This window comes from Podospora bellae-mahoneyi, chromosome 5, assembly GCF_035222275.1.
Source record: "Podospora bellae-mahoneyi strain CBS 112042 chromosome 5, whole genome shotgun sequence".
Taxonomy (NCBI): Eukaryota; Fungi; Ascomycota; class Sordariomycetes; order Sordariales; family Podosporaceae; genus Podospora; species Podospora bellae-mahoneyi.
In genome coordinates, this window is record NC_085884.1 from 1,662,205 (window position 1) to 1,677,937 (window position 15,733).

The 15,733-nt window shown below is 53.1% G+C and overlaps 5 protein-coding genes across 5 annotated transcripts; 2 read left to right on the plus strand and 3 right to left on the minus strand.

Moving 5' to 3' along the window:
* Positions 1 to 225: 225 nt before the first annotated feature.
* Positions 226 to 1,803, minus strand: MRI1 (S-methyl-5-thioribose-1-phosphate isomerase; the record flags this gene model as incomplete). The annotated part of the gene is made up of 2 exons (XM_062872816.1): positions 1,257 to 1,803; positions 226 to 1,205 (listed from the first exon to the last, which is right to left on the minus strand). Exons 1-2 carry the CDS (start codon positions 1,462 to 1,464, stop codon positions 226 to 228), a joined length of 1,188 nt encoding a protein of 395 aa, XP_062730829.1. The 5' UTR covers positions 1,465 to 1,803.
* QC761_0078460 (uncharacterized protein) lies at positions 1,640 to 6,666 on the plus strand (the record flags this gene model as incomplete). Its single annotated transcript, XM_062872817.1, has 2 exons — positions 1,640 to 1,904; positions 1,967 to 6,666. 2 exons carry the CDS (start codon positions 1,640 to 1,642, stop codon positions 6,664 to 6,666), a joined length of 4,965 nt encoding a protein of 1,654 aa, XP_062730830.1.
* Positions 6,667 to 7,331: 665 nt separating this feature from the next.
* QC761_504475 (uncharacterized protein) lies at positions 7,332 to 10,144 on the plus strand. Its single transcript, XM_062879673.1, has 9 exons — positions 7,332 to 7,547; positions 7,743 to 7,777; positions 7,832 to 8,022; positions 8,085 to 8,142; positions 8,223 to 8,422; positions 8,474 to 8,598; positions 8,695 to 9,385; positions 9,410 to 9,624; positions 9,646 to 10,144. The coding sequence occupies exons 5-9, from the start codon at positions 8,246 to 8,248 to the stop codon at positions 9,896 to 9,898; spliced, it is 1,461 nt and encodes a 486-aa protein (XP_062730831.1). The 5' UTR covers positions 7,332 to 7,547; positions 7,743 to 7,777; positions 7,832 to 8,022; positions 8,085 to 8,142; positions 8,223 to 8,245; the 3' UTR covers positions 9,899 to 10,144.
* Positions 10,145 to 10,914: 770 nt separating this feature from the next.
* Positions 10,915 to 11,254, minus strand: QC761_504480 (uncharacterized protein; the record flags this gene model as incomplete). Its single annotated transcript, XM_062879674.1, has 2 exons — positions 10,915 to 11,084; positions 11,191 to 11,254. The coding sequence occupies 2 exons, from the start codon at positions 11,252 to 11,254 to the stop codon at positions 10,915 to 10,917; spliced, it is 234 nt and encodes a 77-aa protein (XP_062730832.1).
* A 783-nt stretch (positions 11,255 to 12,037) lies between these two features.
* Positions 12,038 to 15,313, minus strand: SIT1 (ferrioxamine B transporter; the record flags this gene model as incomplete). The annotated part of the gene is made up of 2 exons (XM_062872818.1): positions 12,038 to 13,975; positions 14,182 to 15,313. The coding sequence occupies 2 exons, from the start codon at positions 15,311 to 15,313 to the stop codon at positions 12,156 to 12,158; spliced, it is 2,952 nt and encodes a 983-aa protein (XP_062730833.1). The 3' UTR covers positions 12,038 to 12,155.
* Between the last annotated feature and the right edge of the window lie 420 nt (positions 15,314 to 15,733).

A 15,733-nucleotide genomic window follows, 5' to 3' on the forward strand; every position in this document is an offset into this window, starting at 1 on the left:
GCCACCCCAAAGACCGTTGGTGAAAGGTGAAAGATGCAACGTCTCGGTCGAGTTCATAGCGCTGATGAGGTCATCCCTTTCAGTGGGTCCAAAAACATGCACAAATCGCCAATGCAGGGGCTGTGGGGCGCTGCATGACTTGTGCGCTTTACACAGCATCATCTCATCTTCAAGCTTCGAGAAAACAAACATGTTCAACATCTCATTTCGTATTCATCTCAATCCTCATAGCTGACGAGCAGCAACAGAGGCCAACCGCTCGGGCAACACTTGGCTAAAGTCAAACTTGCCGTCCGCACCCTTCACCACGGTTCCCCGCTCAGTGACAATGGCATCGATCAGCTCATGGGGAGTCACATCGAAAGCTGGGTTCCAGACCCCAATTCTCTGATCAGCAATCGCAACTCTCGCAGTCTTGCTGGTATCGACGGTTCCGTCCTCGTTGACAATGGCACCGCTGATTTGTGTCAGCTCTTCACGCTTGCGCTCCTCGATCTCGATAGCGCTTCCGTTCTCCGTCTCGAGGTCGATGCTGGTTGTTGGCGCAGCGACAACAAACTTGACACCGTGGTGACGAGCCAGGACAGCCAGTTGATAGGTGCCAATCTTGTTGGCAGTATCTCCGTTGCGGACAACGCGGTCAGCGCCGACAATGACGGCGCCAATATTCATGCGCTCACGATGGAGGTTGAAGAGAGCACCAGCCATGCTGTCGGTGATCAGGGTGGAGGGGATGCCCTCGAAGACGAGCTCGAAGGAAGTAAGACGACTGCCTTGGTTGTAAGGACGAGTCTCGGTGCAGTAGGCGTGCTTGAGGAGACCCTCGGAGTGAAGAGTGCGGATGATGCCAAGGGCAGTGCCGTGGCCCGAGGTTGCGAGGGAACCGGTGTTGCAGTGCGTGAGGACGGAGATGGGCTTTTCAGAAGAGGCATTGTATTGCTGTTGCAACCAGGCGGCACCATGAGAGCCGATAGAGGTGTTGTTGTGGAGGTCCTTGGCGAGAATCTCCTCGGCCGTCTGGATGTAGGTGTTCAAGATGGCCTCCTTGGCCTCAGGGTGCGCCAAACCCTCGAGGTTGGCGGCTCTAGTGGCCAGCTTGAGAAGTGTGATGGCGTTGGAGAGATCAACAGCTGTTGGCCTGCTCTCCTTGAGGTAGTCAAGTCTCTTTTCGATATGCGCAATGACCTCTTCGGGCTCAGTGGCAGCTGGTGACGGATGTTAGCGATGTCTTGATTCGGGGGCAGTGTCAAACTTACTGCAGTCGCCATTGTGCAACTCAACCGCATGGGCCAAAGCAGCGACGATGGCAATAGCGGGGGCACCTCTCACTCTCATGGAGCGGATGCAGTCAAAAGCCTCTTCGGCAGTTGACACCTCATCGTAGTGGTTCTCATGGGGCAGTCTGAGCTGGTCAAGGACTAACAGCTTGCCCCGCGAATACTTGATAGCTTGAAGGGTGGCCATTTTGTAGATGTGTTTCGAGGTCTTTGAAGACACAAAATTTGTTGTCAAAAGTGACCAGCCGTTTTTGAAGATTGTCAAAAGTTCCCCTGGATTTTTTACACTGGGAATCTGCCTGCTCTTGAGCCTGAAATAGAAAATATCTCTCGGGGGTGCAAGCGGCCGGGACTGTCATCAGATGCCCCGCCACTGCGCAAAAGTTTTGGTGGGGCAATTTCTGGAAATTCAAGGTGACGGAGGTGAGCTGCATCGCCAAGAAGCGGTGAGAGCTCCATGGCCATGCATTGATGTGCCACACCCTGCATCTCAGGGGATTCTGCCACCGCATGGCCTGGCCAGGAGCTGTCCTTCTCTAGAATTCCAACGCGCTTCGACCAGGGCATGTCATAGAGGCCCAGAGCTGTCCAACATGGAACAGCCCTTTTCTTCGTCAAAGGTGACGGGTTAGTGACAGTTTTGGTTGATTGGGGAGCTCCCAGCTGACTAGTAGTGTTCCTGTATGCAGTCGAGTACTTCGATCCCCACGATGTCTACAAGCTCCTTGCGCCGGGGTTGATTCCCCGGCTCCCGCTCCGAGACCTCAACTGGCAGTCCCACGCCGGGCCATTGCGATCTATCAACACCCTACACATTGAGCTCCTACCATCCGGAGCCGACTGCTCGAGTATCTTTACCCCCCTATCCTCTCCAAACCCAAAGGGCGCAAGCTCCACCGATGTCGCGAACCAACCGGCCCGGGACGATGGCTTCCAGACCGCCACCATCGCCGGTAGGGGTGGCTCAAGCGACCAGGTGGACTCGACACTTCGTCCACCAGCAGGGCCAGGCAAGGAAAGGAGACATCAAATACCAGGCTTGCGCCGCACACCTTACCTCAAGGTGCTACTAATACGATGCGACGACAACGATACATACAAGTCCACGACGAAGGCTGAAATAAAGGAGTGGATCAAAGTCAACACACCACCAGCCCAGGGCAAGAGTGGCGCCGAGAACCACGATGCCTTCGAATGGCTGATCATCCATGTGGTCCTCCCAAACACCGTCGCCGCGACCCAGCCGCGGACCACAGGGAAGGTACCCGACTCCAGCGACGTCTCCAAGACGGCGACACTAAAGTGGCGCGGCAGCTCAACATCGTTGCTGGAGAAATTGCGGACCGACTTCAACGGCTCAGGCAAGGGCGCTGTGGACAGGATCAGGCAGATTCGCATTGGCGTCAACGACGTGCCATATAGTATGCTCCCGAGGGTGGTGCCTGCGGTACCTACGGGGTATCGTGAGACCGAGCAGGACAGTGAGGCCGCGTGGGCGGACTTGATCGGGAAGTTCAAGGAGCTCATCCTATCCAGCTTCGACACACGCGTCACACAGTACGAAGAGGACATCAAGGAACGAGACGCCCAGAGGAGTTTACCAGGGTGGAATTTCTGCACTTTTTTCATTCTGAAAGAAGGCCTGGCCAGGGGTTTCGAAAGTGTTGGTCTTGTTGAGGATGCCCTAGTTGGGTATGATGAGCTTAGTGTTGGGCTCGACACTATCATCCAAGAACAAGCGGCTGCGGGGTCTGCGGAAGCACATGGAGGCGCTCTGCTTCCGTATACCCCGGATCTCAAAGAGACAGCACAAAAGGCTCTCAGTGAGATCGCTGGCGGTACTCTTGAGTTTGAGGAAGAGGAGGCTGTGGATCTCCAGTCTGGCGACAAGCAAAAGCTGGATTATTCCGAAAGCATCCCCATCACTTCATCCAAAAAGACATACCGAGAGTTGATCTTGGCCAACAATGTGTCTTTATTCGATTTCAGGTGCTACATCTTTGCACGCCAAATCTCTCTGCTCCTTCGTCTTGGAAATGCATGGTCAACACGAGAGGAACTGGTGGCCAAGCTGAAGGAGCAGCAAGAAATGGTCCCGCGAGGAGTGGCTGCAAAAACACCCGTACCCAAGCTGAATGAGGAGCAGGAGAACTTGCTGCAGCTCGCTGAGATCTGCAAACGCACGCTCGAGTTCGTGCCTGCGATTTCGACAGTCATGAGAGAAGACATCATTGCGGCCATCATGTCTGCCAGGAAACACGAAGAAGAAGATGGGGTCAAGCCAGTCCTCGATTCCATGCTCTCCGAGGTTGTGGACAACATGGTGTCGTCCTTTGCCTTTTCTGTTGCCCAACAGGTTCTCGCCCAGACGTCTACCAAGGCGCTGCCTATCCCACCTTCTACCCTTAATGATGCCCATGATCAGAAGACGTCTATCCCAGACCCCAAAACGACGATGCATCCAGCCCGGACGACGTCCCTTCACGGCCAGGGCACTCAACGGCCACCTCTCAGCCCTGGGTTCCCGTCTGGGCGCCTGCCTGGTTCTATTGATAGTCCAGCTACGTCGTCATTTCAGAAGGCTGGGCTCGAAGAACTTGCTGCTAGGAGAGCCGAGTTGTATGCATTGTCCCGAAATATTTTGGAGGAGTGTGGCAAGAAGCGTGGCTGGTCTGACGGGTGGTCGTCAGTCCCTACGGTAGGGGAAGCTGGGATTGTCGACATGGAGGAGATTGGCCTTGACGATGATGATGATGATGATGATGCCGAAAAGACCAAGCCGGCTGCAAGAGAAACCGCTGAGGTTTTGCACACGTCGGTTGCCGGCGTGGGAACCACCCTCCTCCGCACAGCGCTCGACAATAAGGATGACTTTTATCGGCTCTACGAGACGCTCACCGATAAAGCTCTCCGGCACTACACAGTCGCCCACCACCTGCACTCGGTCCAGGCCTGCATGGCTGATTTGGCGGTGCTCAAGTTTCACCTTGAGGAGTACAAGGACGCAGCTTACTACTTTTACCGCGTCATTCCCTTCTTTGGAGAGAGCAGCTGGGCCCTCCTTGAGCTTTCCATGCTGGTCATGTATGCGAGGTGTCTAAAGAAGTTGAACAAGCTGGACGATTACGTCAACCAAGCACTTCGGCAGCTCCTTTGCAAGGCAGCCGCCGCTGAGAGGGACAGATTGCAACAAAAGTCACAATTCAGGAACAGCCTTACGTCTGCGACTCAGTACCCAGAAGCCTCGGCCATCACGGGATTCCTGGCGGACCTGATTTCGGTGTCAACATCGCTAGAAAAGGATGTGAGGATTCCCCTGACCAGCCTCTGCTGTGACCTTGCTCTGGACGGGCCACCATTCTATGACGAGGGCCAGGACAGCTTCTCCTTGTTTCTTGACTTTCACAGTCTTTTGGTTGATGAGTTTGAAGCTGATTCGGTCAGCATCCGCATCACGAGCAAGACTGCAGGGGGCAGCAGGGAAATTTGGCTACAGACCGAGAAGCCGGTTACCATCCGGCCAGGGCCGAACAAGGTACGAGTACAGAGCACCACGATGATGGCTGGCACTTTTGAAGTAGATCAGGTTCGTCTGTCCAGCGAGAAGGTATTGCTGCACTACGAACGAGATCCCAACCAGCATGTAGACAAGGGGATTGCAAGCCTGAAAAATCCTCAAGTGGCTATTTACCAACGAGCTAGCGGCCTTGACGTCCGACTGTCAGGGACAAAGGACCTGCAACTCGACAAGAAGAAATCACTAGATCTTGAGCTATCAACTGGTTGGAACGCCGTCAAGACGTGCGAGATTAAGATTAGGTCCGCGACTGGTGGGCTGCGGCTGGTCATGAGTGAAGCAGAGGTGATTGGCTCGACACAGGCCACCAAAGCAGAGGGAGGCACCTTCAAATTCGGCGCCATTCCCGCAAATAGCTCTGTCAAGGTCCGGTTTCCCTTCACCGTTGAGCACGACCTGCTCGATGTCGCTGTCAGGGCGGAGGTTACCTACTCCACCGAGCGTGGGAGCTTCACCTTCTTCAAGACATCATCTGTACCGATCTCTCTCGCAGTCGAGGTCAACGTTCAGGATATCTTCAAGCACAACGCACTCTTCTCGCGATTTGCGGTCTCCTCCGCCAGCTCCAGCCCGTTGAGGTTGTTCAAGAGCGAGCTGTTGGGCTCCGAGGTCTTTGACACACACTTTGGCCATTCGCCCAGCCAGCCGGTGTTGATCTTTCCCAAACAGCCCACCAGCCTGCTGTACAAAATCACGAGAAAGCGCGGGGTTGCCATCGGGCCGAAGACAAACAAGACGCTGTATCTCAAGCTGCATTACAGCGTTTTGCAGGAAGAGATTGAGACTCTGTTTGAGAAGACCATCGTTGCCGATCTGGAAGACTCGCCCATGAGGGAGTACGCCAAGCTGATCGTCTCCACGGTTCTGGCGGTAGTCCAAGCCCACCTGTCGGAACACGAGCTTGAGAAAGCGGCGTTGCTGGGGGAGCTGCAGACGAGCTTTTTGGGTCATGTCAATTGGGAATCGCACTTTGCTGGTCTGGGGTTGGCGTCAAACACTCAACAGCAAAAAAGCGGGACCAGCTCCCCTGCTTCTTCTTCTTCTTCTGTGGAAGACATCTCGTCGGCCACTCTGGCAGGTTTTATGACTGCCTTTTTCACCAATCACGCTTTCCTCCCGTTACCGCACCCCGAGTCAATCCCGGAACCAAACACGATTGTCATCCCGGTTGATGTACCCCCAGTAGCAATCGTTCACACGGCCGACTTGAGGGTTTCATTGTCTCAACCTCCAGTGGTGAACGGGACGGACGCTAACGATGGCAGCCCTACGTTCGTGATTAACCAGCTCCTCCCTACCACCCTCCACCTAAAATGGACGCGGATGTGGGACACTGACCTGTCCACTTCGTCTCTGTCTCAAGACCTGGAGTTCGGGTATGAGATCACTGCCCCGGGGGATAGCTGGCTGCTTGGGGGGAGGAGGAAGGGGCATTTTGTTATACCGGCTGTTGACGATGATGATGCAGAGAAAAAGTTGAGTTCGACGGCGGAGACGGAGGCGGAGATACCTGTTGTTTTGGTGCCTTTGAGGGAGGGGTATTTACCTTGGCCCGGGGTGGAGATTAGGGAGGTTAGGGCGGGAGGAGAGAATGGGAATGGGACGGGGGAGAATAGTCCTGTGGTGAATATTGCTGGGGGGGTGCATTGCGAGACGGATTATAGGAACTTGGGGGAGACGGTGGAGGTTGTGGGGGATCGGGGGAGGGTTACGGTTAGTTTGGATGTTAGTGATGGTGGGGGGGATAGGGGGGGTCCGATGGTGCTGGAGTGTGAGGGGGGGGGATGGGGGGTTGGGAGGGTTGTTGCTTAGACTACGTATGAGGGGGGATGTTGTGACTAGCAGAGGAAGGTTTAGGTATGGTCAATATTCTTAATCGAGAAGGTCTTCTTGACTGCTTTACCAACTGTGTGGCGTGGGGTATTGTTCACGAGCTTGGCAAGGGCGGCCGGATGAGCAGAGTGAGTACTGCAGGTATGCGCATAAGGTCTCTTGTCAGATGCGCCTACACAGTTCTGCGGGTAGGCCCGTCTGCCCAGACACTCCGAATTAGGTACCACCAATCATCCACGGCGTCACCGCTCTAGGTTGATATCATGATCTCCGGTCATCGGCAGACAAATCTAGATTCTAACATCCGACCGGCGACCGGCCGCATGAAAGAATTACCACCCGACTTTGGCCCCAGCGGGAGACAGATCATCTGGCTGACTACTCTCATGACTAAGGGGGTTTCCAAAGCCGAGGTTGCACGAGTTCAGGGATGGAGATGCCCGCCTTTTGCGCCACATTTCGATATTATATGTGTATGTGTGTGTGTCATGTATTCGCTGCGGGTCACACACTATTTACCCCAGTACAGGCGGAATTCGAGGTTGGGGGTACGAAGCTCGGAAAGTCGAAAGAGTTGAGTGTCACGAATGTAGATTAGGTACCTGATTACAGATATGTGGAAGACACAGCAGGTCGGGCTATGAGTAAGCGAATGCAGGTTTTGAGACTTGGGGCTGGTTGGGCTGGGTGGTATGACCTCAGTTTTGGAGTGGGAAGGCTGTGAGAGGGTGTTAGTAATGAGGTGTGGGTGTGTCTCGGCCTCGGTTGTCAAATGTAGAGTGATCAATGGTTGATGGGGGCGGAATTGTTGAAGGCTTTCTCGTCTCTGGTGTAAAATTGCTGGGTTGAGGGAGCTGAAGGTGAGTGTTGAGATGGGTTACCTATATAACGGATGAGATGTGGATTTTTCGCCACCTTGAATTTTGTTGCAAGTTTCACAGCTTTTTTATTTCTTTGTCTTATAAGAAATGGCTGAGGCATCGTCATCGTCACATCCAGCGAGGAAGAGAAGGCCCCATAAAAGGAGTCGACATGGCTGTCTGACATGCAAGCAGCGGCATATTCGATGTGACGAGCTCAAACCGGTCTGGTGGGCACAAGCTTTGATCTACCTATGTCTTGTTCGTATGGCTAACGGGAGTAGCACCAACTGTCTTACACGTGGGGGAGAGTGCGGTTATGCTGCTGAAGGAGCCAGGGGTGCATCTGATTCCCCTTCGTCGGCAGCTGCAACAATGCAACCACCTCTGGTAGCGTACCCGAGCTCACCGGCAGATCCATTTGATACATTGCCCATCAAAATGTCATATCGGTCGTTGGAGCTGTTCAATCACTGTATGGATCCAGCATGCATGTTGACTTGATAAAGGAGGTGAGGCTGATATTCAGGGGGAAAGTTGCCAACTATCGGATCTTCAGCCGGACGGCTGTACCGAAGAGTGCGAGTTCCCAGTGGTTAGTTACAGCCTCCTTACTTGACAAGAATGGGCAATACAGCTTACAGAACAGTGTCGGAATCGCCCTCTCCAATCCAGACACGTTTCGAGCCTGTCTCATCATGAGTGCGCTGCACTATTCCCGAATCAGTGGCGGCCTGAGGGAGTCCGAGATGGAAGAGACGTACTTGTACCACAAGCTCGAGGCGATGAGGACTCTAAACAGCAAAGTTACAGACTTGGAAACGTGCACTAGTGATGGGTGTCTGAGCTTGATTGCTGGGTTAGCTTTGGCTGAGGTAATACCTTTGTTCTTCTTAGGCCTGTATCGCACTGCTAACAATCTTAAGGGTGGCATGGGTGACCAAACTGCCGCCGAGGCACATATCAATGGTCTCTGTACTTTGATCGACATGAAGCGCCCCGAGGAATGGCAGCATCGGTTCTATGGGATGCTTCAAAGAATCATTCTGATGTAAGTTGAATACATCGTTACCAATCCCAGGCAGATTTCAGTCTTTCGAACCTCTGCTTCACTTTTCCGTTGTCTGTACTAAATTTTTATCAAAAGGGCTGGCAGTTACGTTGCTGCATCCAGGGACCCGTTTCTAGAATCACACGTCATCGAAACCGACGACATGACCCTCTGCTATCCCCATCCATATTTCACCAAACCCACATCAACCCTATTATCAACTGCTCAAGTCAAAGCCACTAGCATCTCGCCCTTCTATCTGACCTCCACACCCTGTCTCGAGGCCTGCAAAGCCGATGTTGAGGGAGAAGTACTATTCAACGTCCTTGAGCGCCTCACCTCGAGCTGCTTCACGCCATACAACAACAATAACAGCGAGACGACTTCACTCCTCCTCTCAGATGCAGAGTCTTACATCGCCAGCCTGCTCTTTCAACCGGACCCTTCCTCGACTTCACCATCCGAAGCTTCATTTCACAAGGGCCAGCATCACAAAAAGAGCAAGAGAAAAGGCCACCCATACAGTCAAGCACCACCAATCTACTACCCAAACTCAAGCCGTGCCTGGGCCGCAGCCGGTTACCTCTACATCCATCTCATATTATCCCCTCTCTGGACCCAAACCCACCAAGAAGAGAGTATAGACCCCGACCTCCTTTGGCATCTCCTCAACACCCTGCGAGAAGACATTACCAAAACCGAAGCAGCCATGAACATCGGCGCCTATAGCCCAGAGCTGTGGATATGGGAGGTTGTCATAGCCGCCTACACCGTCCGTGTGTCTCTCCAGAGACAACAGCAACAGCAACAACAACAACAACAACAACAACAACAACAACAACAAGACCCAATGACGACGAGCTTGGCAAGTGTAGCTGAGGACATCTTCAGCACTACATCATCAAAAGTTTTATCAACCTCTCAAACAGTCATCTGGCCTGGCCTCACCTACGCCGAAAGTTTAGTTTCTTCATCTTCCTCGCAGGATGGTAGCGGTGCTTCTTCACCCTCTCACGACAATCCTGACCGAGGGCCCGGAATTCCCAGCCAACCGCACACTTATATTCCGCCTGTGTCACCTCCACCAAAAGATCACCTCCATTCCCTCAAGGTGTTCTTCCGTCAGAAGATCGCCGTATGGAGCCAGACAATCAGGGTTGCGGATTGGGAAGGGACCAGGCAAATGCTGACTAGAATCGTGTGGCCCAATCAAAGCGCCGGCCAACTCACAAGTTATTCTGAAAGGCTAGATACGGTCATGAAGACAATTTGGTACGAGGCCTGTCTTTGGTTGCAATGAGATGTTCCCGTTGTAAACCACGAGCTTGACGTCAAGCACGCAATGTTTGGTACCCCTGAATCACAATACAGGGTTTCAATGGTCACGTTTGGAACCGCGTGCTTCTGAGGACAACCAAACCATCTAGGAGAACGGGTACGGTCGAGGAATTCTTTTGATATGAAGATGAGAATTCTGGTGGGGAGATAATGCCGATTATGTATATAATTGCACCAAAAGCCTGCTTAATTTTTGCTTACTTCGGCACCCGTAAAAAATCGCCCCCCCAGGTAGCACGATGACTGTACCCCTTCTTTCGGCTTTCAACGACCCCCCCGCTGCGCTGGCTTGATTTCCCACTGGCTCCTCTTCGGTCCCGGGATATCACGGCATCTGAAGAACTGCGGCGACTGAAGGAGCTCCCTGATCGGTCTCTTGACCGTGGCCTTCGAGTTCGGGATGGCGATCTAGGTGAAGGTAATCGTCTCCTCTTTGTAGACCTCGTAGATCAACGATGGGTTTTGATGTCTTGACTGCCCATTCATGATGAATCCAGCACGGCCGAAACCCAATCTAGTGGGTCATCATCAGTTCGCGGGTACGGCAAAACCCAGGATGGATCAGGTCGACCATTAAGAACCTGGGATATGTCGGGCAGTTGGGTAAATTCAGGACTCAGTCCCAGATTTCAGTTGCCCACGTCACTAGGCGCGTTCAGGCAAGTCTTGGGGACTCTCCTCGCTGTCGGGTGGTCCTCCGCGGTGGCCGGCAATGGCGCACGCCAGCCTAATCCAGAAGACTTGGCCCAATCCTTCGTAATTCGACCCTCAGAATCTTGTGCCTCGAGGTTAGAATCGTACCGAAACTCTTAATTGACCATCTACGGATCCCCCGTCGCCGCAGCGTACATCAGCAAGGTCATTCCCGGAACCCAAGTCAGCTTTTTGCCGTTACGGGTTATTGGAAGGCTTTGCATGATGTGTGACATTACACCATCGCGCTCGGTTCCCTCACCATAGATGGGGGCTATCATCACGTCAAAAAAACCCAACCAAGCAATAGGGCCATGTCCTCGGGCCTGGTTGTAACTCACCTTGACGCCCAGGACATTCTCTGCGCCACACTACAGGTGTGCAAGCTTGTAATGCCCGTGAGAATGTGGTGAGGTACTCCTGTGGCTTCCTCCATAATTGCCGACATGGAAGATCTTGTGCCCAGCTGGGTCCATCCCGAATCGAACAAGCTCATCTTCCGTGGTGCTAGGAGTTCCTGAAGCGTCCAACCACGTGCGGCTGTGGCAGACCTGATCCAACTGCCCTTGAGGTACGTCGGAGAGGTAAGCGTAGCAAATTCTGACTTTTCGTACCAACGAAACATGGAGTTGATGGCTTCGCTCAGCTAACCGCGCGCTTGTCTTGCCGATACAACGTGTGTCGATCCAACTGTAGGCAATGCCATCTTTGCAAGCTTGCCCACGACAAAGTTCTAGCTTTGCCTTGCGATTGATGTCGCATTGATCCAATGATTGCATGTCTTGGAATGATAACTCCTCATCTTTCGAGGCACTTGGTGCGAGCGTTGATGAGCCGCATTTCCCTCGCCGTAGATCTTGAGGTCTTGACTGTGGTGAGGTATACGAGGTACTAACATACGACCAAAGAGAAAACAAAGATCGAGTGGCGGCTGTGCCCTGTCTAAGGTCTGGGAGGCGGTTACTGAGTTTGGGCTATGGTGGGAGGTTAAGTATCCTTGGGTTGAGAAACTGTGCCTTGCGCGGCTGCCCCGCCTCTGACTCCCCATACATGCATACATATGAGCCCGTGAATGGCGTTTCGGTGTCACAGTGACTTCAGGCACATAGAAACTATAAAATTCTCCAACGGTTGTTGTCCCGTCGGATGTGGGTAACTACTGAGTACCTAGGTAGGTAAGCGAAATTTACAGGACCTGTGAGTGTGATGGAGCATAGCATAGGTTCCTACCATAGGAAAGATTTCGTGAAGTTCAGACATCATAGTATATCAATCTTCCCACGCTGGCAGTGCCACCGCTCTAATGTAGGTACTTTAGCTGTTGTCTGAAAATGGCTTCAGCTTCGGTTCACCTTTGGGTGAGTCCACCAACAGCCCATGGGGTTGGTGTCTGTGATCTGGCAGGTCTTCAAGTGTACGTTGGTTGAATTAGGACCTTGATCAACTACGCAAAGGATTCTTAGAATTCCGTCTTGTATCGTAACTCTCAACGATAACCAAAAACAAATTTATTTTATCACTTATCTCTATGCAGCCGGCTCGTCCTCCTTCAAAGTCTGCTCATCATTCAACTTTGGATTCCGCAACGTCGACGCAAAAGCAATTAGCGGCACACACAAACAAATCCCCGTAATCGTCAATAGCCTCTGGGCGTACTTGTAAGAGTCGATCAACGCCTGCCGCTCGGGCGTGCCCACAGGGTACTGCTTCGCAAAGGCAAATGGATTCCCGTAAGCAGATGTTGCCAAGGTTTCATTGTTGAATCCCTCCATCCGCCAGGCAAGCTGGTTTGGCAAGACCTGAGTCCATATCCCGCCCGAGACAGCACCGCCAAACGCAGATCCGAGGTTGTAAGTGGCGAGGTAGAGGCCCGTCATGACAGCGAGATTCTCGTGCTTCAGCGCCACTTGAAGGGAGGCCTGCGCCGGGTAGGGAAACATACCGCCGGCGATACCCAAAACAACCTGGGCGCCAACAACACCAGCTCGGCTGGACATGTCGGTATCACCTCGATACTTGATGAGGAGACCGAAAGCAACCATGAAGAGGCATGTTCCAACGACGATAAAGACTTTCAGCCGGCGGACCTTGTATACGACAAATCCGAGAACGGTGCCGGTGAGAACACTGAAAAATGTGTAGAAGGAAGACACCCGAGTGGCCGTCATGACGTCGAAATCGAAAGCAACGACCAGAACCGAATACAAGTAGTCGCCTTGCATATACCACGCCCAATTCAGCATCAAGGCGATTCCGAGGGCGGCCCACACAGCTCGATCCTTCATGAGTCTGAATGGCACAAGCGGTTGGGGGGTATAGAGCTGCCACCCAATGAAGAGCGGTATCGCGGTGAAGCCAGCTATCAACGGGCCAAGGACATGAGCGCTGGTCCAGGATGTCTGGAAGCCACCTGCCAGCGTGACAGGTACCAAGAGCAAAGCGAAGACTGCAATCATGAGAATGATTCCGATGACATCGAGGCGCCAGAACAAGTACGCACAAAATTTGCCCCAGGGGAGAGCTCTGATCGGGTCGACGTATCCATCCATCACATGTGACCTGCGGGCTCGACGGCCAGTTACCAGGAGACTGATGATCAGAGGCATGGCGCACACCGGATAGATGATACACCACATGCCGATGGCCCATCGCCAAGTTGTGACAGCAAGCACGGCCGAAGAAATGTTTCCGCTGACCCAAGTCAATACGAGGAACGAGGCGTTGGGGATGTAACTGAACAGCAGGCGAGCTCGGGTGGTGGTGATGTCGGCAATGATAACCTCGAGCAGTAAGATGATCATGGTGTATCCAATCTGGTAGATGAGCGCCCCAGTGGCAAATGTTTCGACATTTTGTGAAGATGCCTCCAAGACGGTGCCGAGAGTGTAGAAAAAGACTGACAAACACACAAGCTCGACACGGCCAAAGATGTCGGCGATCCTGGCTGAGGTGGGTTGTGCTGCGGCGGCGATGACGGAGCGTAAAACGTTGACAGTTGCCAACAGCGAGTGCTTGGAGAAAGAAGCCGTGGCATTAGGCTGGTAAGCGTAGCGGAGCATGCCATCGAGACCATAGGCGAAGGCAATTATGAAGACGCCAAAAAAGATGAAGACGTAGTCGGCCTTGGTGAGAACCGAAGCCAGGGCCTCGGCACGGCGGACACCAGGAGACTTTTCATCAGACAGAGCTGCTGCCGGCAACGGTGGAGCTTCTTTTGTTGTCGGCGAAGATTCCGCCCTGTCCGTCGTGGGATCATCATCACTGCCTTTGGTAGCCATGGCGAACGGAAGCTGTGCCCGGGGGCCGAGGGAGAAAATGACCGGGCAGCGGGCTGCTCTGGACGTGTCTAAAAAGGTAGGTTAACGTAGGCCAGGTTTTCCCAACGACAAAACAATTTTTAGGACCATGGAACAAAAATCTGCTGCATTCGTGTTTGGCGCCGCCATTGTCGAAACTCTAATAACATGACATCATGACCCACATTCCGTACTTCGATATCAAGCCACCAGAGCAGGTACGAGTTCCTCTTCCGTCAACTCCTCAGATACTCACAAACCCTCTCCCCCCACCTAACCCCCCCCTTATAAACCCACATCCCCTTCGCATTCCCCCCCCTTAACCCCTCCACCGCCACCGCCAGCTCCTCCCCCCTCCCCTCCCCCCTAATCTCATCCAACCCATACAAAAAGGTCTTGAAACTAAACACGATCCCCCTCGTTCCCGGCAGTCTCGTCAAGGTCTGCAACTCAACCCTCAACCTCGTCTGACAAATATCAATACCCTCCCTATCCTCCTCCGTCAAACTATCCACTTCATGCTCATCGATGTGGTTACCGCTCAGCGTGTACAGCTCCTTATGCGTCTGAAGCCCCCAGTTCACCCTCTTAACTGGCTTGCCCACTTCCAATTTGGAGAAGAATTTCTCCATGCTAGCACCGATTTTGCCGTAGGAAGGAACAGGGCCGTGGATGCCGGCTAGGGTTTGGTCTAGCTTTGTTGAGGGGTCGAAGCCGGAGGGGTGGCAGCAGAGGAAGGCCACGCAGCGGTGGAGGCCGGTAGCCGGGTCGGGCAGCAGGAGGAAGATGTCGTCTTCGATGGTTGTGGCCAGGGTGGAAAGGAGCTCGTCCGGGGGGAGGTCAAGGGGGGAGACTGGAGAGAGGCAAGAGGTGATTTTGTTGTGAAGGGTTGTTCGATCGGGAGAGAGGGAGAACATGGTTGGGTAGCGGGTGGGTAAGTAGGTGGCCATGAGGTAGGCGTAGAGCTCCCTGATGGGAGTGATGCCAGAGGGGATGTACCCTTTGACAACTTTTGGGTGGGAGGCCAGGATTGCTTTCCGAGCGGTGACTCGATCAAGATAGTTCTTATCCATGATGATCAGCTCTGACGGGGAGGAGGTCTGAATGGCCATGGTGATGTGGTATTTTGGCTTGAAGGGCCGGAGCTGGAGGGGTGGTGTGTCCTGCCATGAGAAGTCGTGAAGAGGTTCGATTTTGACCTCATTGTTAATGTCTTCATCGATTGTCTGCTTCGCAATGCCGGGCTTCTCTCTTTTGTCGTTGAAACTCGGATGAGGATAAGGTGATGCGGGCCGATGAGGAGGTGGGGATCGGCCCGAGAGTCGCCACCCGGCAACTGTTGCCGCGACGAGCAACAGTATCAGAAGCACCCCGATCATCAAAGACATGTTCAACAATGTTATACAAATGTCTCTGTTGGGGAAGTTGATATCTGTGTATCATAAGAAAAGAAGCCAATGTTTGGGCAAGAGCTCTGATATCATCTGACATCTCCCGTCCTCGGCCACCCCAAAGATAGTGCCTACCCCACCTTGATCAAGATGACTCCAAGATCTGGGCTTTGATACGCCCACGTTGTCCACAGAACCTTTAGTAACGGCCACCGATCGGAGTGCATTCACAGGGATCCGCCATGCAGTTAGACTGATCCAGACCTGACTGGGGAGGACACTGCTCTCATCGAAATCATGCCTTCAAAGGGACTTGGTCGAAAGACTAACAAAGTTCATTGATAGAATATGGTCGGAACGTTTTCCAGAGATATACAACGGGGTATTCTTCAAAAACTAGTATAAGTCTTGTCCATT

Bases quoted from the DNA above. Each gene is read 5' to 3' on its own strand.
- QC761_504475 (XM_062879673.1), top strand. From the start codon at position 8,246: ATGAGTGCGCTGCACTATTCCCGAATCAGTGGCGGCCTGAGGGAGTCC. The intron at 8,423-8,473 runs GTAATACCTTTG...AACAATCTTAAG, and splicing joins CTGGGTTAGCTTTGGCTGAG to GGTGGCATGGGTGACCAAAC. The intron at 9,386-9,409 runs CAGAGACAACAG...CAACAGCAACAA, and splicing joins ACACCGTCCGTGTGTCTCTC to CAACAACAACAACAACAACA.